The sequence below is a fragment of the Momordica charantia genome, assembly GCF_013281855.1.
Source record: "Momordica charantia cultivar OHB3-1 chromosome 1 unlocalized genomic scaffold, Mcharantia_2.0 BLBB01000001.1, whole genome shotgun sequence".
NCBI lineage: Eukaryota > Viridiplantae > Streptophyta > Magnoliopsida > Cucurbitales > Cucurbitaceae > Momordica > Momordica charantia.
The window spans coordinates 23,442,665-23,465,355 of NW_028275157.1; the positions used below are offsets into that span (position 1 = coordinate 23,442,665).

The window sequence follows — 22,691 nt, forward strand, 5'->3', positions numbered from 1 at the left end:
GGAGCATAGCTGTCTTTAACTATTATGGTATGCACATTTTAGTAATATAACAAGAGTTGCGAGCCATTTTAAAGGTTTTAAATTAATATTTTCTCCAACTATATCCTATTAAAACAAATGGCCAACCATGAAAGAAATCGAGTGAATTGCTTCAGACCTTATTTCTTGAAAGGACTGTACATGGCTGGTTATACAGGAAGGAAAATACATGGAAAAAAAATGAAATTATTAAAAAAAGATAGCAAAACATTTGCCAAAATTAAACCAAAACACATTTGATATCACAGAGACTCATTAGACATCACATTTAAAATTAAGGAATTTAATAGATAATTTTAGGGTAAAATACATTTTTTGTCTATGAGGTTTGAGGTAGATGTCTACTTGATCCCTGAAATTTTAAAATGAACACTTTTGGTTCTTGAGGTTTGAGATTGGTGTCCAATTGATCCATCAAGTTTCAAAATGAACACTTTTGATCCTTGAGGTTTAAAGTAGATGTCAACTTGGTCCTTGAAGTTTTAAAATAAACACTTTTGGTCTCTGAAGTTTGAGAAATAGTTCTAAATGGTCCCTGATTTTTTTTACTGTTAATTAATTAATATTAAAATGACATTGCAAATTGTAATTAAATGATTATGTCCAGTATGAATAGCGAACGGCACGACAAAGACGTGGTGGTCGTCGGAAAAGGGTAGGAAAAAGAGAAAGGAAGAGATAAGAAGAGATGAAGAGATGAGAGAGAAAAAATATCATCACCTACGCATATATTATTTAATTAATATAATTTGCCACATTAATTAACAGTAAAAAAAATTAGGGACCATTTAGAACTATTTCTCAAACTTCATGATAAAAAATATTCATTTTAAAACTTCAGGAACCAAGTTGACATCTACTAAACTTGAAGGACCAAAAGTGTTCATTTTGAAATTTCAAGAATCAATTAGACACCTATCTCAAACCTCAAAGACTAAAAGCGTTCATTTTAAAACTTCGGAGATCAAGTAAACATCTATCTCAAATCTCAGGGATCAAAAATGCATTTTACTCGTAATTTTAAATTTTAAAGATTTATCATACCAAAATTGAAAATTCAGTATTAGAAGTCGGTTATAATTCATGATAATATATTTAAGTCATTACACAAAAAGATCTTTATCTAATTATTTCTTGCGAGATACATTTTTATTTTATTACATTATAAGGAAAATGCACATGATTTTTTGATAATTGAGATCATAATTTATCATCCATATATATTTATTTTTGTATAAAAAAAAGGGGATTTGTAATGGTGAAGACCGAAAGAGAAGAATGGAAGCATTTTATCTGCTGGGCTCCATTATCTGTACCTTCTTCACCTCTCTCGCCCTCTCCCTTCTCCTCCCCCTCCGATGGTTCCTCCGCCGTCTTTTCTTCAGTACCGCCGCCGGTTCCGTCAGAGGAACGGAATCTGCAACATTATACGAAGGTATAGTCTGGCACGAGCGTAGGCGCCCCGTCCACCATTCTTTCAGGTATGCTGTTCGTTACGCTCTAATTGACCTTGACCGCTCGCCTTCCCCTCCGTCTAATCATCTCTCCGCCGACGATGCTCGCCGAGTAGCTGCTACCTCCGGACCTGTGTAATTTCTCGATTGCTTTCATCTTCAATAGTCGCCTAGACTCTATTTCGCTATTCGTGTGAAGATCTTAATGTTTACCGAAATGACTTGTGAAAGCTTAATTTCGTGTGTTCTGATAGCATTGATGTTCGTGGATTTTACTTGCAGTTCTCTTCTGACGATTCCATCAAGTGTGGGATATGAACAGAATCCGTTGAGTTTGTATTACTGCTATGAAACCGAAGGCTCGGCACAGCATTTGAAGAAGTGCATAGCTGAGGTTCTTTTTAGTATGAGCCATGTTTGAAAATGGAAAAATGAAATTGAAGCCAGATAGCTGCTTGTTTTACACTCATATTTTGTTGCTTCTGGTTCCTTGTTTTAGGTAACAAATACACCCTGGGGTGAGAGAGTCATATTTGTTTTCAATCCAAATTCTGATTTAGTAGCTAAGCCGTTGCATGTCAGTCCGTTTATGGTAAGTTCTGCTGGTTCTAGTCCCTATTATTATTATAACTTGTGTTATTAGTAGCTAATGATTCTTGTTTCTGATGGATGCTATTTCCAATTTGCCTGGACATAAAATTATTTTGTAGATTTCTTATGCTTATGCTTCTTTATGTAATTCCAAGCCAATCGTGTGATTTTTCTCGTTGGATTCTATACATACTGCAATTGACTAGGACCTGTTATTAATAGTTAGTTTCTTTTTTTTTTTTTTAATATCCGTGAGTGTCCGGACCAGCTTACACGCACTTCGACTAGTCTCACGAGACAGCCGCCTGATGCTACAACATTTGGTACTGAAAAGCATATAGGAATTACTAATTCCTGAAGTAGGTGGTCATCATAAGGTTTAAACTCATTCCCTCTTTTTGATTCGGGGATATAATTCTCCAGATAAGTGTGCAGTACCTATCCGGTTATAAATAAATAGCGGTAGGAGCTTATTACATGATAAATAAAATTCCAAAAGTTACACGTGTAGTACAGTAAGAGGCTGAGAATAATGAACAAATAATTGCAATACTTATTGAGTTGCACTGACAGCACTTGAGGAAACACCCGAGTACTGGGCTTTACATTACCTATAATCCTTATGTTGTGGCATATAATTCACTCATGTAATGCAATGGGAGAAAAATCAGGAGTGAATCTTTTTATTTTTTTATTTTTATTAATTTTTTTAAAGTTTGTCATATTAAACCTATAATCCTTATCTTGTGGCTCCTTTCATATGTACCCTGCGCTGCTCTTAGAATGGAGTAGGGCTAGTTAAAATAGTGACATTCTCCATCTCCCTGGTCCATCATATTTATATCATAGAAGAAGATATCATACATCACATTATGCATTTTCAGTCAAATAAGAGAAGGAAAATTTTAGAAACATTCTTCATATTATAAAAGTGGGTGGGTAAAGGATCTTTAGGACATGGAACAATTTTGGTTCAGCTCTGGATTTGTGATTCTGCTCTTAATTCTACGTTAGGTATTATTATTACCACTATCATTATCACTATTTTGGTTTTGACGATGATAATAAAATTCCTTTTAAAAATGTAGGTTCAATTGTAACCATAAGCATTTTCTTCTAAATGCCATTTGCTAGATGCATGACGTGCAATGACATGTAGCTCCTAATCCCCATCAAACTGCCAATGAATTGGTTACTGTAGTTTTTCTTGTCATCACCTGTTCATCATATTGTTAACAGTTGTAAAAATAATTTCAGGATATGCTTGGGAATTGGAGTATCAAAGCAAGTGCTCCTGGTGATTATTTATATGTGGCAATCTCAGTTCAGCACCCCGAACTTGGTGACTACTTTTCTGCCACTTTGAAAGTGAAAAGAGTGTCCTCACCTTTTGGATCCGATCACTCAAGATTCTTTTACCTAATGCCTCACAAAGTCGCAATATGGATATACTGGCATGTAAGTGCACTCGTGTTACTTTTGAAGTTGTTATTAGCTGTAGCCTGTCGTCAACTGCTTACTGTTCATGTCGTATTCCAAATCCAGTGAACAATTCTCTTATCTAGAACCATTTGATTAATTGGAACATCCCGTTCACGCATTTATCTTAATTGAAAGAAGATGCTTTTCATTGATGTAGAGAAAGTTTAAATGTAAAAGGTCTATACTCCTATTAAGAATTAACGGAAAAAGAAAACGACAGTTAGCATTAATTGCAAAAGAAGAACAGTTACGAAAAGATTTATCGAGAGAGCACCAACAAATCAAGGAAATTTGCCAAATCTTGAACTTCCTCCCATCATCTATTGTGGTAAATCCGATAGTTACTTTCCGGCCATAAATCCCAAGATAATGTTTGATGGGATCTTCAACTTTCTTTTAAGTTTGATTGCCCACAAAAGTTGCCATTTGTTGTTTTTAGCTGAGAAATCAAGGGCCCATTAAAGGAATGTTTGCAAGTGATTGCACACCAAAGTTGTCATTTTTTAAAATTACTTGTATATCATGGTAGGGATAAATGATTTTGACAATGATAAAAGTGATTTTGGTCCACGCATTTTATAATGATATACAAGTGATTTTAGAAAACGGTAAAAGTCACTCAAAAATATCCCAACACTTCCTGCTTAAAGGACACGAGAATACATTTCCTTTGTATTCTCTCCATTTTATTTAGCTCTTCAAGGCACACCAACCAGCAAAAGAACATACTCTTTTGGCCCTTTTATCTTTTTAAATTCAAAGAGCAAGGTTTCCTGTAACGGGGAGTTGATAGTGGTACCAGTTAAAATGAAGTTACGAACATAGTGATTTGACTGAAAATTCACCCCGATTGTTCAAGTGTCAAACCCATTGACATATCAACTGTCTTCAACCCAAACCCAATCCAGTAGCTCCAGAGGGCAGCAAAAATTATTGAACTCTATTTCATTGAGGTTTCTTTTTGACGAGATTTTACAATAATTGATAACATCTCCAACGCCTCGCTTATTGTAGCCCCCAGGAACAATTAGACAGCAAAGAGAAGGGAATTTCTGTTCCAGCGGTCAGCTAACCACCTATCTTTTCAGAAATAGTCGTTAGCAAGTTTGATAGTGGTGAAGTCGTCTATTAAACCCTTGATTTTTCACTTGTAGACCTACTCCTCTTTATCTTTCCCATTCAAATTTGAAATAACTTCTTGTCAGAAATTCGTTGCGTTGGAAATCTTCAAATCCACTTGACCATGGTCAACATTAGATTTCTCTTCCTCACATTATCAATGTCTATAACTTCTCCGGTTAGAGGTTGAGAAGGAGCTCCAATTGATCAGATGGCTATACCCTTTCCCACCTTGTTGCCGCCCATTGGGAGTCTCTCTTTTTTCTTTTTAGAAAGTAGTACCCACCTTACTCGAAATCCGGAAGATAGACATAAAGTAAGCACTAACGCGAGAAATTTATAAATATGTGGTCTTTGTTGTCACGTCATTGCGTATGAGAAACTGAATAGGGTATATTTGCATTCTATGATCCACTCATTTCTTTTCATGTCCACTGAGTTCGGAATGAATAATGATGCTTGAATGTGCACTATTTAACACTTGCAAGGCTTGGAGATGTATGTCCTTATGCTAGGCAGGGGTTAACCTAGAAGATGTAAACCCTTGACCATTTGGTTGAATCCTGGTGCCATAAGGGACAACCTTAGGGGAGTCCTTTGCAAGTTTTATGGGGAGGGCTTTTGGACTTTTGTTTGAATGAAACCTTTGTATGCTTAATTCCCAAAAAGGATAGGGCTAGGAGGGTCAAGGACTTTAGGTCTGTTAGCCTGGTTACGAGCGTTTATAAAATCCTTGCTAAGGTCTTGTTGATAGGTTAAGAAAAGTCCTCCCTAGTACAATATCATATGCCTAAGGTGCCTTTATTTCTGGTAGACAAATTTTGGACTAATCCCTCGTGGGATCATAGCTAACAAGGCCATTGAGGATTATAAAGTCGTAAAGGTGTTATCTTTAAAATTTATTTTGATAAAGCTTACGGTCATATGAATTGAGATTTCTTAGACAAAGTCCTCGGAAAGAAGGGATTAGGACACTTAGGTGTTCTATCTTGGTTAATGGAAAGTCGGTCTGAGACAAGGTCACCCCTTCTCTCCTTCGAGAAGAGTGGAGGATAACATTTTAGAAGGTTTTTCAAATAGGGAAGGATAGGTTAGTTCTATCCCACCTCCGAAACAGAAGAAGCGGCTTGTGATCGTCCCGGATAGGAGGGATTTCTACTTTTGGGCTCCAATCCTGCAAATCATTTTTCCTTTATTTGGTGGATTCCTCCCCCTCCCGCCCCTGCTTTTTCTTTGATTTGGAAGGTTGAGATTATCAAGAAGGTAAATTTTTTTGCTTGACAGGTTTTATATGGTCACATCTCTCTTTGGGCTTTTGTGTTCAAAGGTTCTTGTAATTGCTCTTTAGGTCAGATCTTGTTTGATTGGAATCTGTTCTTTTAGTTTGGCTTCTTTTGCTGGGTTGTCATTTTGATGTTATTCTTTCATTTGTCTTTATGAAAACTCCGTTTTTCATCCCAAAAAAAGAATAATAAAAAATTGTGAGAAACAATATTGAATCACAATAAAGTATTTTATACATCAGGTCAAATACTTTGAGACAAGGAAAATTTATAAAATGTGCTGCATGTAGTTTGCAAAATTAGATACATGGATATGCCATATGATATAAAATCTGAAATTGGCGCAGATATCCTAATCCTATGTGATTCCTAGGTCCTCCAATCCAATATCCTCTTCACTCTCTCTTTATGTTTGTTTCTCATCTCCAGGCTTTCAAATTATGGTGGAAAGGTGTGCATTTTATTCAACATCCAAGGTATACTAACCCTTCATACAAGACAGATGCTACAACTCGTGATCAAGAACTTCAATGCTGCAAGGGAATTGGAACTGGATCAACCAACAACAAACACCAAGAATTCGAAAGAGGAAAAGAAATAGACCTTAGTGACAGAAATTATGCATCTCGTGAGTTCACTTGGACCAATTCCAAATGGCCTTGGGCTTGATACTGCTGGAGGTAAAGTTATGTAAAAATATAATTTGTGTTCTCCATAATGTTTTCAATATACCGGTTTCCCCTATCTGGGTCCGTGATGTGTTCTCTGTAAGAGTGTCTCGGAAGACCTCGATCATTTGTTGTGGATTTGCTAGTTTGCGCAGGATTTATAGCATCGTTTCTTTATGTGTTTTGGATTGTCTTGGGTCCGTGCTAGGGATTATAGGGGCTAGGAGGGAGGAGGTGCTTTTACCCTCCCCTCGTGACAAGGGTCATTTTTCGTGGTAGGCTTGTTTTTTGGCTACCTTATGGGGTATTTGGTTGGAAAGGAATCATAGACTGTTTAGGGGGTGGAGAAGTATGTGGATTATGTTTGGGATATTATTAGATTTAACACTTCGATATGGTGCTCCGTTTCTAAATTCTTTTGTAATTATCCGCTAGGCCTTATTCTTTTGGATTGGAGTCCTTTTCTTTATGGGGTTTCCTCCTTCAGGGTTGTTGTTCTTTAGGCCCTTTTTGTTGTTCTTGTACTTATTTTCATTTCTCTCAATGAAAGTGTTGTTTCATATAAAAAAAAAAGTTTTCAATATACCTGTGGACCAGCACAATACATTCCAACAAGTCGGGAAAAGACTTTCTAAATGGAGTTAAAGAACTTGGGATCGTCGTTCTTTTCCTTAAAGATTGAGATGAGATGAGTTGATGTCGGTTGATGGTGTGAAAACACTTCAATTCCAAAAACTATTGACAGGTTCTTCCATGGTTGAGTTAAAAATATGCAATTTATTTAACATTACCTAGTGACAGGTTCTTCCATGGTTTAGTTGAAATATGCAATTTATTTAACATTACATCTCAGGTAAAGGAAAAATTACAAATTTAGAACTGGTAGGTTGGGATTGGTTATTATTGTTATTTTTTTCATAATGGAACAAATGATTGAACATCCAACCTCAAAGGAAGGCCAAGATGCCTTAACTGGAGAGCTTAGTTGAAAACTTTAATTTAGTTCTCATAGTTTGAGCTTAGTTTTAATTTGTTGTTTATGGTCTATTGACTAATGTCCTTGAATCAGTTTTTACTTAGTTCTAAATTTTAGTACAATTAGTCAACATGCTAGTTTATTGTCATGTAAATAAAAGACGTACCATGCATTTTATATTGTAATATCTTGTAATGGTAAGGATGGTTCTGTGATGTTTCATCAAACTATACAGATGCAAGTGAAACTTTTTTTTTTTTTTTTTGAGATAGATGCAAGTGAAACTTTTAAAACCACAAACTAAATTAAACTCATGTTCAAGGGTTAAATTTGAATTAGAGAGATCAAATTTAAATTGAGCTCAAATTTTGGCACTTAATTTCATAATTTTTTAGTACAATGATTAAATTATGATCCATGACATAGTGAGATAAAGCATGAAACTCGTGGGTTCATTAAATACCTTGATATTACTTTTTTGTTTCTGAAATTAATAACCTCATGTTACATTCTAGAGTTTTGAAAATCCAATTTTCTTATAAAGAGTTTTACTCTATCAAAGTTTTTTAATACGTCATATTTATTGATGAGTTCATCATCAAACCATTTTGATTTTATGGTTTTCCCATAATTATTTTATTTTATCAAATCTTCATGAACATTATTATTATTATTATTATTATTATTATTATTATTATTATTATTATTATTATTATTTACTTTTTTAGATAAGAGGGTTTGAACCTTGGATGTAAAACATTATTATTTTTACTTCTTATAAAAAACTATTAGAAATTTTTTTCTCATGTTGCATATTCTCTCTCTTTTTTCCTTTTTCATATTCAAGTTCTTATCTTCTTAATGAAATTTGATAATACGCATTCAAGAAAAAAGTGTAATTTGATAATAAAAAATTAATTAAGAACAAATAAAATACAAATAATATTAATAATAATTACATTGTGTTGTGTTGAGAAGAAAGAACAAGACAATGATCCAGAAGTTTAAATTATAATTCTATAGAGCTTTTGAAACCGTCAATTCCTTCAAACCTTTCGTTAAATTTTAAAAAATAGAAAAATGGTAAGTTGACAAAATTGTACAAACATGGCAACAATTAGCAAGAAAGAACTTTCTAAACAAGAGAGAGAGAAAAAAATCATGACTTTGAAATTGTGAAAGACTAAAAAAATATTCATAAAAAATATGTTGGCATTAAAAAACAAAAATTGAAATGTAAATATAAATATAAAAATTCCGTTTTATCGTTTTTTGGTGAGAAGAGCAATAAGCAGAAATAAAACGAGGAAAGAATAAAGTAAAGCTACCGAACGGCCAAAAAATGAGCCAAGTCGCACGTGGAACAGTCGCTCACATTTTTGTGGGGCCCACTTCAACTGAAAATTGTGGGGTCCACTTGTTTTTGCAAAATGGGGCCTCGGCCTCTAAGGCTTCATTTTATTCGGCCTTTCTTTTTAGGATGCCCTCTGTCTTCACTTTACAAATTACACCCTACCAAATTATTTCTTCCCACCAAACACGGCCTTATTTTTTAAATATTTCATGCATCGTCCTTTCTACCAACTTTTTTATTTACCAGTGAGCAACACATACGATGCACATAGAATTTATTATTTTATTACTATTATTTTAGAAACAGTTTTGTCATTCAAATCGGATTTATCTACCTCGATTTCTCTAGTTCTATATCTCATTCTAGAAAATTGGAATTTGTAAATGTGGAAAGAAAATATTTGGAAATCAAGAGGTCGGGTGGGATGGAGATGGGAGGGGGAGAGAGAATTTGAAGATTTTATAAACATATTTAAACACATCATCCTCGAGAAAACGAATTTTGTCAATTTGGCGAGGTTTATTACAATTTTTTTACATAAAAATACCATTGAGATTTTTTTCATGTATTAAAGACAAAATCGGGTTATGTGGCACGTGGTCGACTAAAATTTTGACATTTGTTAGGTTTTTTGTTTTTTTAATTTTTCACTCAAGAAAATATCTAATCTCCTATTCTTCTCTTTATTCATATAGATTATTTTTATATAAGCTTGCATAAGACACCTATAATCATCTTAAAGTTTCATAGTTTCATCGATCTCCACTTTACTAGATAATCTCGAGAATTCCAATTTCTCCTATTAATTAAAAGAATAGATATTAATCATGAAAGTCAATAGATAAAACCATGGATATAATATAACTAGTAAAAGAAATTTTATGGAACCAAGAACAAGCACTAATTTATTTCCATGATAGATAAATCAACAAAATTGAAGCTATTAATTTATTTTTGAAATAATTACTTAAATTTATTACTTCGGCAGAATAAATAAACTTTCTAACTTAAAAAAATATGTAATAAATAAATTGTAAAGAGGAATGGTAATATTGGTTGGAATTAATTAATTAAGTATTCAATAATCCAGTATTTGTGCTTTGCCTAAAAATATTAGAGCCACGTGCTTTGTGCATACCACCAAATATTTCTAACTAACCATACAATATGCGCACGTGAAGTTTTAATTATCAAACCAATTAGTGCTCTATCTTCTTGTGGAAAGTTTAATTGGCAAAAAGTATTTAATTTTAGAACAATCAATTAATTATAATTATTGTTGCAGCTAATAGGAAAAAAAAATATACCAAAAAGACATCTTTCTTTCTATTATATTAGACAAATCACGTGTCCGGCAAAGTTTCGTAGGATTAAACTATTTACCTATTTCGTTATCTCCTGTCACAAATTCTGTTATCATAGAATGATTTCATTCCTCAAAAATTAACTGAATTTTATTATCATAGACTCATTTCATTCATCAAAATTAAAGAAGAGACGATAATAGTAAAGGATCATTTGTTTGATGTTAATATTTAAACCGTTTAATAGATTTGTTGGGTCAAATTTAATCTATAAATTATAATACCTAGAAGCTTTTAGAAAACGAGAAATAGTTACAAAAACATGTAATTTTTTATTTATTTATTTTTAGTACAACATTTTGGGTGCGGGATCGAACTCACAACCTCTCAGTTTGGAGATATATACCAATTACAGTTGAGCTAGCAAAACATGTAAATTAAAAAAAAAAAAAAGACAGAAAGAGATGAGCTGAAATAGTAATAATTTCCAAGAGTGACACTTTAGAATTACATCATAAAAAACTAATATGAATCCTTATAAACTTTAAAAGTCAGAAAATTCAAGATAAATGGGGTCAAGATATTGGGCTCAAAGTTAGGCACCCAAATGATGAAGAGTGAGTATTGCAATATTTTCCCCCGCATGATTTGCACGTGCTACTCTCAAGAATATCTTACCCTTGTAGTTTAATCCTATATATGTAAAATATGAATGTGGAATACAAAACATATCTTATAAGATATTTACAACCAAAGTGCAATTATTGACTCTATAAAACACGTGTAGGAGTAACGTGTAGCTGAAGAATGAATGAGTACTACGTTTGAGCATAAAATTGACTCAAACTTGTCAAGATTTTCCATAAAAATTTATTTGTAAAAGATAAATGAGCACTCCAACGTTCGAGTCAGTATAAATCTCACTCTTAAATTAATATAGAGATTCACGCGTACCTGATGATCAATTTACCTTAAGTGTTTATAGGTAGCTAATGACTAGATTATAACTACTCACGATATCTCATCCGAAAATGACAGAGCAATATGCAAAGTAGTGACAAGTTGATGGTTAATTAAAGGCAATATTTTCAAACTCCCATGTCTAAACTCCCAAAATCGCTATAGACGATGTTAGTTTATTTAAGTTCAAACTTTTCAGGTAAGGTCTCGTGTCGACTTGTGCATAACAAAGGTTTTCAAGTCCCTAGCATATTATAATTAATAAAATAACCTCTCTATTATTTTTTAATAAGTTTAGAAAAGTAGATAATATTATGATTTCTACTCCTATATTAGTGTAGAAATTATTTTATGCATAAAATGTCATCCTTGAGGATAGAAAATAAGAGAATGGGAGGGGAGATAATGGAAAAGAAAAACGTGTAATATAATAATATTATACTATTTATTTGGGGGACTTATAATTTATAATTTTTATGGATTGAATGTGGCTATTTAATGGATGTATCTGTTTCTCTGTTCACAAAATTCAATAATGCCCATTCCATTTCCATCAAAAATTCAAATAGTCACCCTCAAAAATCGAAATAAAAAATTATAAAAGAAAAATCAAATTGTGATGGCACAATTAATATGTGTTTCGCAGATTTATTTTTTAAAATTAATTTTAGATTATGTGACATGTATAGTAAACTTTTTGAAATTTTAAGATTTTAAATTTAAAAATTTTAAATACAAAATTATATTAAATAGAATATAATTTTTTTTTTATAAAATTACTATTTCGTGTTATAAACTTATTTTATTTTTGCTATAATTAAAACGTGTAAGATATAATATTTTATAAATTATATAATATTGTAAAATAATAAGTAATATAAAATTTATAATATATATTAATAAATTAGTTAATAATATTTTAGATCCATCTACATAAATAATGTAAAATAAAATACACATATAGTAAAAAGTCTTGAAATGTCTCCAGATAACCTCCTCAAAAATCTCGTTTATGTTATGTTTGAAGGGAGGTTCACAACGACTTTTTTCTTTTTAGGTGCTTTCAAACCACCGTTAAAAATTTGAAAATTATCATTAAAAAAATTCTTTTTTTTTCTATTTATCTCTCCTAATGAACCTATCAAAATTTTAATGTCTGTCAAGTCAATATCAAGTATTATTAAAAATTTTAAAAAAAGAATGCACAATTTTTTTAATTGGTGATACATGTCTTGATTAGTCAACTAAATTGTAGTTTATTTATTTATTTTTTTCACTATATAATATAAAAGTATCCCAAAAGTTGTACCTTGGTCCGAGGAAATACCTTAATTTTCAAAAACTGGAAAAAGAAATTATTATATAAGGAGAGAAGGAAGGAAAGAAAGGGCAAAAAAAAAAAAAAAAGAAGTTGACGTGGAGGTCTGTAAGTGGTGGGGGGAGAGTGGTGGTGGTGAGAGACTGAAGATTTAATTTATTTATACGAGAAAGCGAAAATCATTTATCACGTGCTCCATTTCTCCAATTCCCAAAACGACGACGTATTCCTCCCGCCACTCTCCCCATAAATAAATACTCAGGATGTTTATTTTTATTATATGCTTTACGTTTTCGGTAAAGACTTTTTTTCTCTCTCTCTCTCTCTCTAAAAACTTCAAAATATATAAGAGAAAGAAACCCATTCGAAATCTTTCTTATTATTGTTATTATTATTCAGATTTCGGTTCTTTTCCTTCTGAATGACAAATTCGTCTCTCAGAATGAGGCGAAACTGCAACCTGGAACTTCGCCTCTCTCCCTCCGCCGCCGTCGCCGCCGCAGCCACCGCGGGAGAGGAGGCAAACGGCGGCCTGCAGAATCAACAGCTCACCATCTTCTACAACGGCAGGATCTGCGTCTGCGACGTTACGGAGATTCAGGTACCGGCTCTATGGCTACAACTCACGTTTCTTTTATTTTTTTTACCCTTTTTACCTTCTTTTTCACTGTGGTAAATAGTAAATAATGGCACGAAACTTTCGTGCACTAAATAGTCTATTTCTGGGAAGCCCACGTGGCGGGAGGGGATTGGGGTTACCGTGAGTCTGTGAGCGCGTGGGCCACACGACAACGGCAGCTTGCATCTGTTTTCATCGTTGGGCCGACACCGCGTTCTTCCTTTGTTGACTTGTCATTTTCACCCACTTTCTCTTAACATTCGCTTCGCTTTGTACCCAATTCTCTATAAACGGCCGAAAGAAAAACCCACGTTTTTTGTTTCTTTTTTTCTTTTTTTAATGTTAGGATAAGTACTTTTTCTTTTTTTTTTTTTAATGTTAGATAAATACTATTTTCGTTTCACTTTGTCGCTCGGCTATCAAAATATTTATTTTAATCATTATGCTTTCAAAATGATTAGTTTCATTTCTATTTACAAAATCTTAAAACAAATTTTATGGCTCAATTTCAATAAATTTAATGTCTAAAATATTAGACTAAAAATTAACGTTTCGAAAGTCGATATAGTAGTTTTAAAGTTGAAAATATAAGGAATAAAATAGTATTTTTTTAATTTTTATTTTATTAGTCTACAAATTTATAGTTTTTTCATAAATTCTTTTTATATTGTTATTATTATATCATTTATTGAATTAATCCATATTTATGTTGATTAATATATCACAGAGAGATTATTGTATGATCATCTTCAATTTATTAGTTAGGAAGATAGTATCTTCATTTTTTTTAAATGAGTTTGATAAGATGTGAATTTAACATAAATTGATTAATGAAGATGTGAAATATTCAAAAGTATGTTGTTCATCCTGATTTATGAATATTATAGGCGAGAGCGATTTTAACACTGGCGACTAGAGAAATGGAAGAAAGGGGTCCAAAGGAACCACACCCATCTCAGGCAACAGTGTCGACGCCTAGCACGCCAATCACTCCAGGAATGTCGATGAAGAGATCGCTGCAAAGATTTCTGCAAAAGAGGAAGCATCGAGTCCAAGCAACTTCTCCGTATCACCTTGAAGAATGAAACACTATGATTGAATTAGAAGAAAGTCTTAATTTGAGGAAGCCTATATTAATTTGGTTGTTTATGAAAGAAATGTTGTTCTAATTAATGGTACTTTTGCTCCATATATTATATGTAAGAGGAAGAACACTAGATAGAAATGGGGTTTTGTAAATTACTATGTATTTGTTTTTGTTTTTAATTCTTAAGCTTAAAAAATTTAACTTTCTTCACTTTATTCCTTTTGTTCTTAGATACCCTAGGAAATCAATGATCAACTTTCTCAATTTGATTTTCTTAGTTTATTTCATGTACTATAAATTAAATTTCAATCTAATTAAAGACTCGCTGATCAAATATATTCTCAATTTCTAGTGAATCAATTTCTTTAACTATATTTTCTATGTAGCCAAAGCAAGCATAGCTCAGCAGTAATTGACATATATCTCCAACCAAGAGGTAAATAAAAAAAAACCGCTATCAAACATTACTTTTACTAATTACAAATTTATTTTTTTATCGATATTATCAGAAGTTTACGACTGTCATCTCTATACTACCGAATAGTTAAGTATATAATTCGTGATTGATAAAGTTTAATCCCACCTAATAGTTTAATTGAAGTTTAAATTATCTTCCATTTTATCTATATATCTTCGACTAAAAGATTATGGATTTGAATCAAAGAAACCCACTAAAAATTAATTATCAAACAAGTTTAGATTTTATCTCTAAAAATAGAGGGAAAAAATACTAGCTATCAGATAAGACCTTTAACTTTTATTAATTTCAAATTTATCTTTTATCGACACTAAGAGTCCATAACAGTTATCTCTAGACCACATAATAGTTAAGTGTATTATTCACGATTGAATAAAGTTTAATCCCACCTAATACCAATAATATCATTTAAATTTAAATTTGCCACCATTTATCTTTTGCAAAAACAAAAAAAAAGTGTCATTCAAAAGAGTGTGATATGTTTGATTTTAGGCAGATTTCTAAAGTGAAGTTTAATAACAACGACATTTCAACATTAAATTCAATATTGGTCACACCTTCAAAACAAGCTCTTTTTTTTTTTTCCTTTAATTTTTCAATCATCAACAACCAAATTAAATTTACCGCATTAAGTAAATAATACTATCAATTTTAAGAAAAGTTCATTTTTTGAGATTGGTTTAGTGAGTCAATTTTAGCCTTAAAACTTTAATTTCATTAAATTCAACTTTAAATGGGAATAAATAGAGTTAAAAGTGTAGCCTTTAAAAGGAATTTGTAGCTAAATGGTTTTATGGTGGTAGGTATTGGTTTTTTTTTTTTTTTTTTTTTGGATTAGTTTGTATAGTTTATTTTTAATTTATGATGGGTTTTTACCTAACTTTATTTTGTGGTCAGCTTAGGATATTGGTTTTGTTGAGTTTGACATTTATGTGGCTGGATTTTAAGTATTTTATTGATTGAATTTTAGGTAATTCATCCGTTGTCCATGAACAATTTTCTAACTTGACTTTGATGTGGTTATTGGTTTATCCACTTAATTCAATTTTGAGTTAAACTTATAAGTTAAAAAGAGTTAAATTTAAAGGTTAAAAGATTGACTATATGTTTAGTATATTGATTTTAGATGCTTAAACATATTATTTTTTAAAAGACCTCTTTTTAAATCATATTGATTCTTAATACAGTTTTTAAAGTAACAAATAATTATCCAACAAGTCATGATTTTAAAGTGATGATGTTGTTGAAGTTTAAGCATTTGAATAATAATTATTCATTAAAAAGAGTGAGCTATGTTAAAACCAGCATAACTCAGCGATAGTTGATATGGAAATTTCTACGATAAAAATTTTAAAATATTATTGTTTAGTTCAACCGTCAATTTTAAGACAGCAATACATATCTTATCCACTGAATTATATAATATAATATAATAGACCAAAATAAAATAAAACAAGCTTTTGGAATGAAATTAACACATAGCATTTGGATACAAATTCCAAGGTAGAAAAGACATGGTATCATTATTTTATTTCATTTATTTATTTTTATTATTATTATTTAATTTTTTAATAAGACATTGTAGCAAAGAAAGCATTATTAATAGTTTCAAAACGTTTTTCTTTAACTTTATACACTCCTCAGTCTTCACTCAGCTTATGTCAAACTCAAAAATAATGATAAAAAAAAAATTAGACAAAGAAAAAAAAAAGTCTTGACTCAGCTCTCAATGTCATGATTCAAAGTGTTCAAAATTTGAAATGCAATGAAATGAAATATCCTCAAATTATTGCACTTTGGAATGTAGAAAATGAAATTAAAAATTAATGCTTTTCCTCGAATTATTATTATTATTATTTTTTTTTTACTGCTCTTTTCCTCAAATTACTGGACTTTGGAATGTAGAAAACAATTGAAGGTTGTTTACCAAAGTTTTATTTTTTCATTATCAATTTCACCATAACTCAACAAAAAAAATCCATTGTTTGAATTCCCAGCTTCACATGTTGTTTAACTAATAAAAATCTTTATTTTTTTTATTTAGTTGAATAACAAACTTAGTCCCTAAATATTAATAGTTTTGTCTTTTTAAAATGTTTCAATTACACTCTTAATTAGATTAATGAACGATGAATTAACCTAATATAACGTAGAAAAAATAGGTCGAGAGAAGAAAATAATGGTGAAGCATGTGCCAAAGTTTATCTAACTTAAACATGTATAATATCTTGTTTTGTTTGGTCCAATTTTAAATTGTGATACTAAAAATAGTACATGTATAGAGCCATATTTTGTTTAGAATAGAAAATTAAAAATGGTGATTCAGTAAGGATTTGAAATTTTAATCTATAAATCAGATTATATTAATGCATTAATTAGTTGAATTATGCTCGATTGGTCGAACTATTATTTTCTGTAATGATATATTTGGTAGTGAAAGGGCGGGACGACTGAAATATAATTAAATTTTAAAAATTTCTTATTACGTAGTAAAGGATAAATATATGTTTAGGGAAAAGAGGAAAAGAAGTTCTTTACCTAACTATTTTATCTTTATTATTATTTCTTTAATATATACCTATTATATTATCCTGGATCCGCCCAACTAAAGAAAATCTTGGATGGAATAATGATTAAAATGTTTAAAAGGTTATAAACTATGATTAAAATATTTAGACCAAGTCCTTATCATACCAAAATAGAACTGAATTTTATAAAATTTTATATATCATATGTCACATATCTTGTATATGTTTTAATTTTCAAGATAAAAATTGTCATTAAAATAGACCCATTTGGACATGTAAATGAAAAATGGTAACAAGAATTATCATATTAATTAGTCAAAACATAATCAATGGGAAGCTTCCTCGAAACCTCAACAACAATAGACATATAAATTTGGAACGTTTTTCTTATTTCTCTTCTTTTTTTTTTCTTTCTTTTTTTTTTTAATGGAAATTTTTTGTTAGGGCCAGAGGGTTGCTAGTTTTCAAATATTTGGGCATTGAAATAAGAGGATGAAGAAAATATTTGAACCCCACTTTTTAATTTGATTGGTTGAGTTCAATTCGGTGTTGAAACCTTTTTTGAAAAGCAATTTACACTAAGGTATGATGAAAGTAACCATTCAATTTTTTAGAAAAGTATATAAATAAAAATACTTTGCTTATAATGAGAGGAAGGCTCGTAAAAATGTGAAATATTATGCTACTGAGTTGCTTTACGTACCTGCTCTGATACCATCTTAAGAATGAACAAACCATCACTCAACCCAAAAACTTAAGCTGATAGGTTTGGTAAATTTAATTCATTTATTAGATATCTAATAGAGCTATACTCAAATTAACAATTAACCGCTCATTGATTTGGTAAGAAAATTTATTTTACCATATGCTTAATATGGTATTTTCAATTCTGATTGAATTTAGTTTGACAATTTGATATATCATAATATTAATGACCCAAATTTTTTATTTAGAAAACATTTTCTTTTTTTAAATACACTTGAGTTATTTGATTTGGCAAATCTCCATTGGCAAGGAAAAGACCAAATTCAGGATCATGTGATATGATAAGAAAATTCCCCACTTCCCACTCTTATTACTTTATTGAATTAAATATAATAAGAACATGTGTCAATTTCATTTAATTAATGGCTAATTTATATAAAATTGTCCATGCACAAATTTGTAATTTTGGCCAACCATTCCTTATCAAGTTAAATTATACTTTTTAAAAAGCTGTCATTTTGTTCCCCTAACTAACAGAAATTAGGTCACATAATTCCAATATTATCATTTAATTCTCTGACCATCCATGTGGTTTGAACTTCAAAAATATCAACTCTCTTTTGGTTGCTTTTTTTGATATCTTACTTTAAAAATATCAACTCTTGGAGTGGAAAAGAAAAACAAAAAAAAAAAAAAAAACAAAGAAACTTCACTTTAGACTTTGATTCTTAGGGGAAAAAGATTAACATGCTTAGATTTTAATTTTGTACTATATCCATGATCAATTTTTTTTCTAACTAATAGTGGAAAAGATTTCTAATGTTTTCTTATGATTAAATGGGAAGTTGGATGATGAAAAAATTTAGAACTCCTTCAAGGATGGTCCGTTTAGTAACGTTCTCCTTTTTTGTAATTGTTTCCAATTTTATTAAGAAATCTAAACATTTAGCAACTATTTATGTTTCTTGTTTCTTGTTTCTTGTTCTTGTTTCTAACAAAATCAAGTTTCTTTTTTCGGTAACAAAAAATGAGAACATAAATAATGACATGCAATTCTATTTTTCTTTATTAAAAATGAGAAAACATAAACGGTATCAAATGGGTCATAATGTTCTTATTTATTGTTTCTTGTTTTTCGTTTTCAATTTTTGAGAAACATAAGTGATTGGTAACCGTTCAAAAACTATCCTCATTTTATTTTTTATTTTTTTGTGTTTTGGGATGATAATTATTGGGATAGGAATTTAAAAGAAGAGTAACCTTAAAATATGGGGGAAAATGGGTAAAATGTGTGAAGAAAAAGAAAGAGTGGGGCGGCCCCATATTTACCCAAAATTGCTTCAACACAAACAACTTTATTCTCCAACACCAATAAAATGTTTGGCTGAGGAAGGAAATTTGGTCAGAATTCCCATGTGAAGCAGCTCCCCCTCAAACTTGTCTGCCCGATCCCGACCTCGACCTCGACCTCGACCTCGATCCCAATCTTGAATTTTTTAAATTATTATTATGTATTCTATACAATAACCTTATTTTTTATATTTTAATCATTGTTATGTATTTCATATCTCTATTCTTGATTCTGCATTGGTTTAATTATTATTTTGTATTTTACATGGTCCTTATTCCTTACATGTGCCATGAGTCAATTTTTCTTTATTTTATTTTATTTTATTTTTTTTTATGATAATGAAGACACATAATCGTAATTCTCAAGAGATTTTGAGGTTGAGGTCGAGCTAGGGGTCATGGTTGGAATTTGATGGGATATGGAGTTTGGATCAACATCAAGAAGACAATGTTAAATAATTATAATTATAATTTAGGCTAATATATATAGGGGATGTTACTTTTTTTCGTGGGGTCCCGTGAAACGTTTGGGGATAGGGAGGGATTTTCTCCCGTGATATAAACGGGGACGGGGATGGGGATCCTAATACCCGCCCGTATATACATTTTTGTTTTATTATTATGTATAAAAAAAAAAAACCTTAAACCTAAACTTGAAACATCCAAAAATCTCGTGATATTTATGTTTTAAGTTTTTTAATAAGATATTTGCAACTGAAATAAGAATATTATATTTGTTTTGATTGGAAAGTTTATGAATTTTCCTTGTATGTTGATTTAACTATTTAAATGGAGAATCTTAATTCCTCGAAACAAAAAAATAATAATAATAAATAGAAAATAAGATGGAGAATGGTCATCTCGGTCCCTCTCCACCTCAATAACATCTCTACTTAATAATTACAGTTAAAATTGTTCAGAATCTATATAAATGAATTAAATTTACCCAACCCATCAATTTAAACTTTTTGGTTGAGTGATAGTTTATTCATCTTTGATAGCCACTCACTTTATATATATATATATATATATATATATATATATATATATATATATATATATATATATAACTAAATATTTGAGGATTTAAGTAATGTTTTTATCAATTAAATTAGCAAAAAAATATTCCACATATTACATAAAGGCATATAGTCATAAAAAAGGAGTAACATTTACACCAACAAAAAGCGCGCAACTTGCAAAGCTTATTCGAAAAAACTATTAAAGTTTTTTCTTATCATTTAAAATTCTATTGCTTTCTTTCCAACAGTATGTTGCGATAATATGGAGCCCAAATAGTGTTCCTTTCATTTTCAACAGGATGCCCTGTCAATATGTAGGGAAGGAGGCTGTTTAGGTTGTTAGCAAGAACAGTATGCCAATTGAAGAAACAAAACATGGAGGACCAATAATTGTTAGCAAATGGACAATTGATGATAAGATTACCTCGTGTCTCCATCCCGTTCTTATATAAGATATACACGACACGAACCCGTGGAGAGAGCTCATTTTGGGTGTCTCTTTTAGATCTTGTCGTGGGCGTCGCATCGATACTCTCGTGGCTAAGTTCCAAAAGGAAGGACTTTATGTTTTTTACTAGCAGCCACTTGATTTCATGTGTTAATGCAGGATTTGGATCCGAGTTCCAACGTCAAATGCTCAACGAACACCTGCACATATAAGAAATTTGCAGGTCGTATGGTGCTAAAGAGTTCAGTTGAGAGTAGCAAAAAGTATGATTGTGTAGAATGCACCTCGTGCCCCAAGCCTCTCTTATTTGTAGAGACAGTCTCTTTGAGTTGGCTCGTGTTTAACCCATGTCGCTTCTTTAGCCTCACTTAAGGTAAACCTACTACACTGGCCTCCCAAGAGAGATCGGGACAGCCTTAGATTGTTAGAAAAATTGGCAACTGAATTTACCTGTGACATTTGAACCCTGATTAAGCAAACTAATATTCTTTCAAGTACAACTTACATGAGGCTAACAAGAAAGTTTGTCAGTACCACAGCTCGAAACCGTGTGCAGCACCAAAGGAGTTGCAAGTACTTTCTTCACTAGGAGTGGCAATCTAGTGAGTGACTGTAGCTACTTCACTGCAAAATCTCATATTCTAATCAGATTTTTCTTTTATTTCAAGAAGCTGATCACAGCTTTCAGTCTAGAAAACAATCAATTTGGCCAACGTCATATGAAGCTAGTCTAGAGGCATTGGTGTGCAGAATCCCATAAAAGAATCAATGCAAAGATTGTAGAACATTGCTAAAATGAAGAGACCTTTCAGCTTAAAACTTATGTTTCTTTATGTTAGCACCTCATTCATTTTACCAAGGTCCAACCCCTAAAAGTTTTTCAATAAGTACTGAGATCATCATGTAAACACAGAGGAAAGTGATAAGAAAGGAACTGGAACAAGCAAAAGCATACCAATTTCTTGAGCAAAAAAGGCCTAAATCCTTTTGGATGTTTTTTGCTAACTCTCACATTTAGATGGAAGAACCGAATGGCAGGTCGTGTTGAAGCAACTTCTTCAACAGTGGAAGTGGCCCATGAGGCCAGGGTCTGAAATGGGTCATCAATCAGATTACTAACCATGATTTTGCCTGCTGCAGATGCTGGTTTATCTAGGGACAATGTAATTTCGTACTCTGAAAATGAAGACAATCTTGGCAACAGAGTTTTAAATGATAATCACTTTAGTACATTAACCTTGAACTTGAAACCAGAAACTGTAAATATTTCACATCACTTTTTTTTCCCTCTCTAAACTCGTATCAAGGAAAAGAGGAGCCGCAAAGTACCACCATAGCCAACAAAGAATTAGATTCAAATTGACTGCAAAATCTCAAATCAAAAGAGATAAATATAACCCCCAGTAAACAAAATGAATCGAAACATTGAATTCTGTTATTTCAAACCCAAGCCCGGGGAGACACTCGATTTTTTGTAGACAGATATGAAATCCACCACACGATATTTCAACTCGGTATTTGGTATGAGGTAATAAAAGACGATTAATTACACCCAGATGAAGATTGGATAAAATGAGTACTCTCAACCGAGGAGTTCATTTGGACATAAACCAGAAAATGTACAGTATTTGAAGGGTCTAAAATGCAGGGATGAAAAATAATGATTGATTTTCCAAGGTTGGATATTCGAAATTTTATGTCATTCAACTTCAATAGCAATGGAAAGCAGATGTTCGACTTCAATGGAAAAAAGGCTTAAATTCTTTTTTAGAATATGAAACAACATGAAAAACATCATTAAATTTTCGTAAATGTGGATACTTTTTTTTTATATAAGAAGCAAGTGCAAAAAAAAAGGAGAAACAAAAGGATTGTGACATCATAATACCTTTTTTTTTTCTTTTCA

At 31.4% G+C, this 22,691-nt stretch overlaps 2 protein-coding genes across 2 annotated transcripts; both read left to right on the forward strand.

The window, feature by feature from the left end:
* The first annotated feature begins 1,283 nt into the window (after positions 1 to 1,283).
* LOC111015825 (DUF1365 family protein) lies at positions 1,284 to 7,049 on the forward strand. Its single transcript, XM_022290986.2, has 5 exons — positions 1,284 to 1,628; positions 1,776 to 1,887; positions 1,993 to 2,085; positions 3,342 to 3,542; positions 6,398 to 7,049. The coding sequence occupies exons 1-5, from the start codon at positions 1,318 to 1,320 to the stop codon at positions 6,635 to 6,637; spliced, it is 957 nt and encodes a 318-aa protein (XP_022146678.1). The 5' UTR covers positions 1,284 to 1,317; the 3' UTR covers positions 6,638 to 7,049.
* Positions 7,050 to 12,824: 5,775 nt separating this feature from the next.
* On the forward strand, positions 12,825 to 14,469 carry LOC148213467 (protein TIFY 5A-like). The gene is made up of 2 exons (XM_088124218.1): positions 12,825 to 13,149; positions 14,055 to 14,469. The coding sequence occupies exons 1-2, from the start codon at positions 12,970 to 12,972 to the stop codon at positions 14,250 to 14,252; spliced, it is 378 nt and encodes a 125-aa protein (XP_087980344.1). The 5' UTR covers positions 12,825 to 12,969; the 3' UTR covers positions 14,253 to 14,469.
* The last annotated feature ends 8,222 nt before the right edge of the window (positions 14,470 to 22,691 follow it).

Coding starts and splice junctions, on each gene's coding strand:
- LOC111015825 (XM_022290986.2), top strand. CDS start 1,318: ATGGAAGCATTTTATCTGCTGGGCTCCATTATCTGTACCTTCTTCACC. Junction 2,086..3,341: donor TGCATGTCAGTCCGTTTATG/GTAAGTTCTGCT, acceptor AAATAATTTCAG/GATATGCTTGGGAATTGGAG. Junction 3,543..6,397: donor CAATATGGATATACTGGCAT/GTAAGTGCACTC, acceptor TCTCATCTCCAG/GCTTTCAAATTATGGTGGAA.
- LOC148213467 (XM_088124218.1), top strand. CDS start 12,970: ATGACAAATTCGTCTCTCAGAATGAGGCGAAACTGCAACCTGGAACTT. Junction 13,150..14,054: donor GCGACGTTACGGAGATTCAG/GTACCGGCTCTA, acceptor TGAATATTATAG/GCGAGAGCGATTTTAACACT.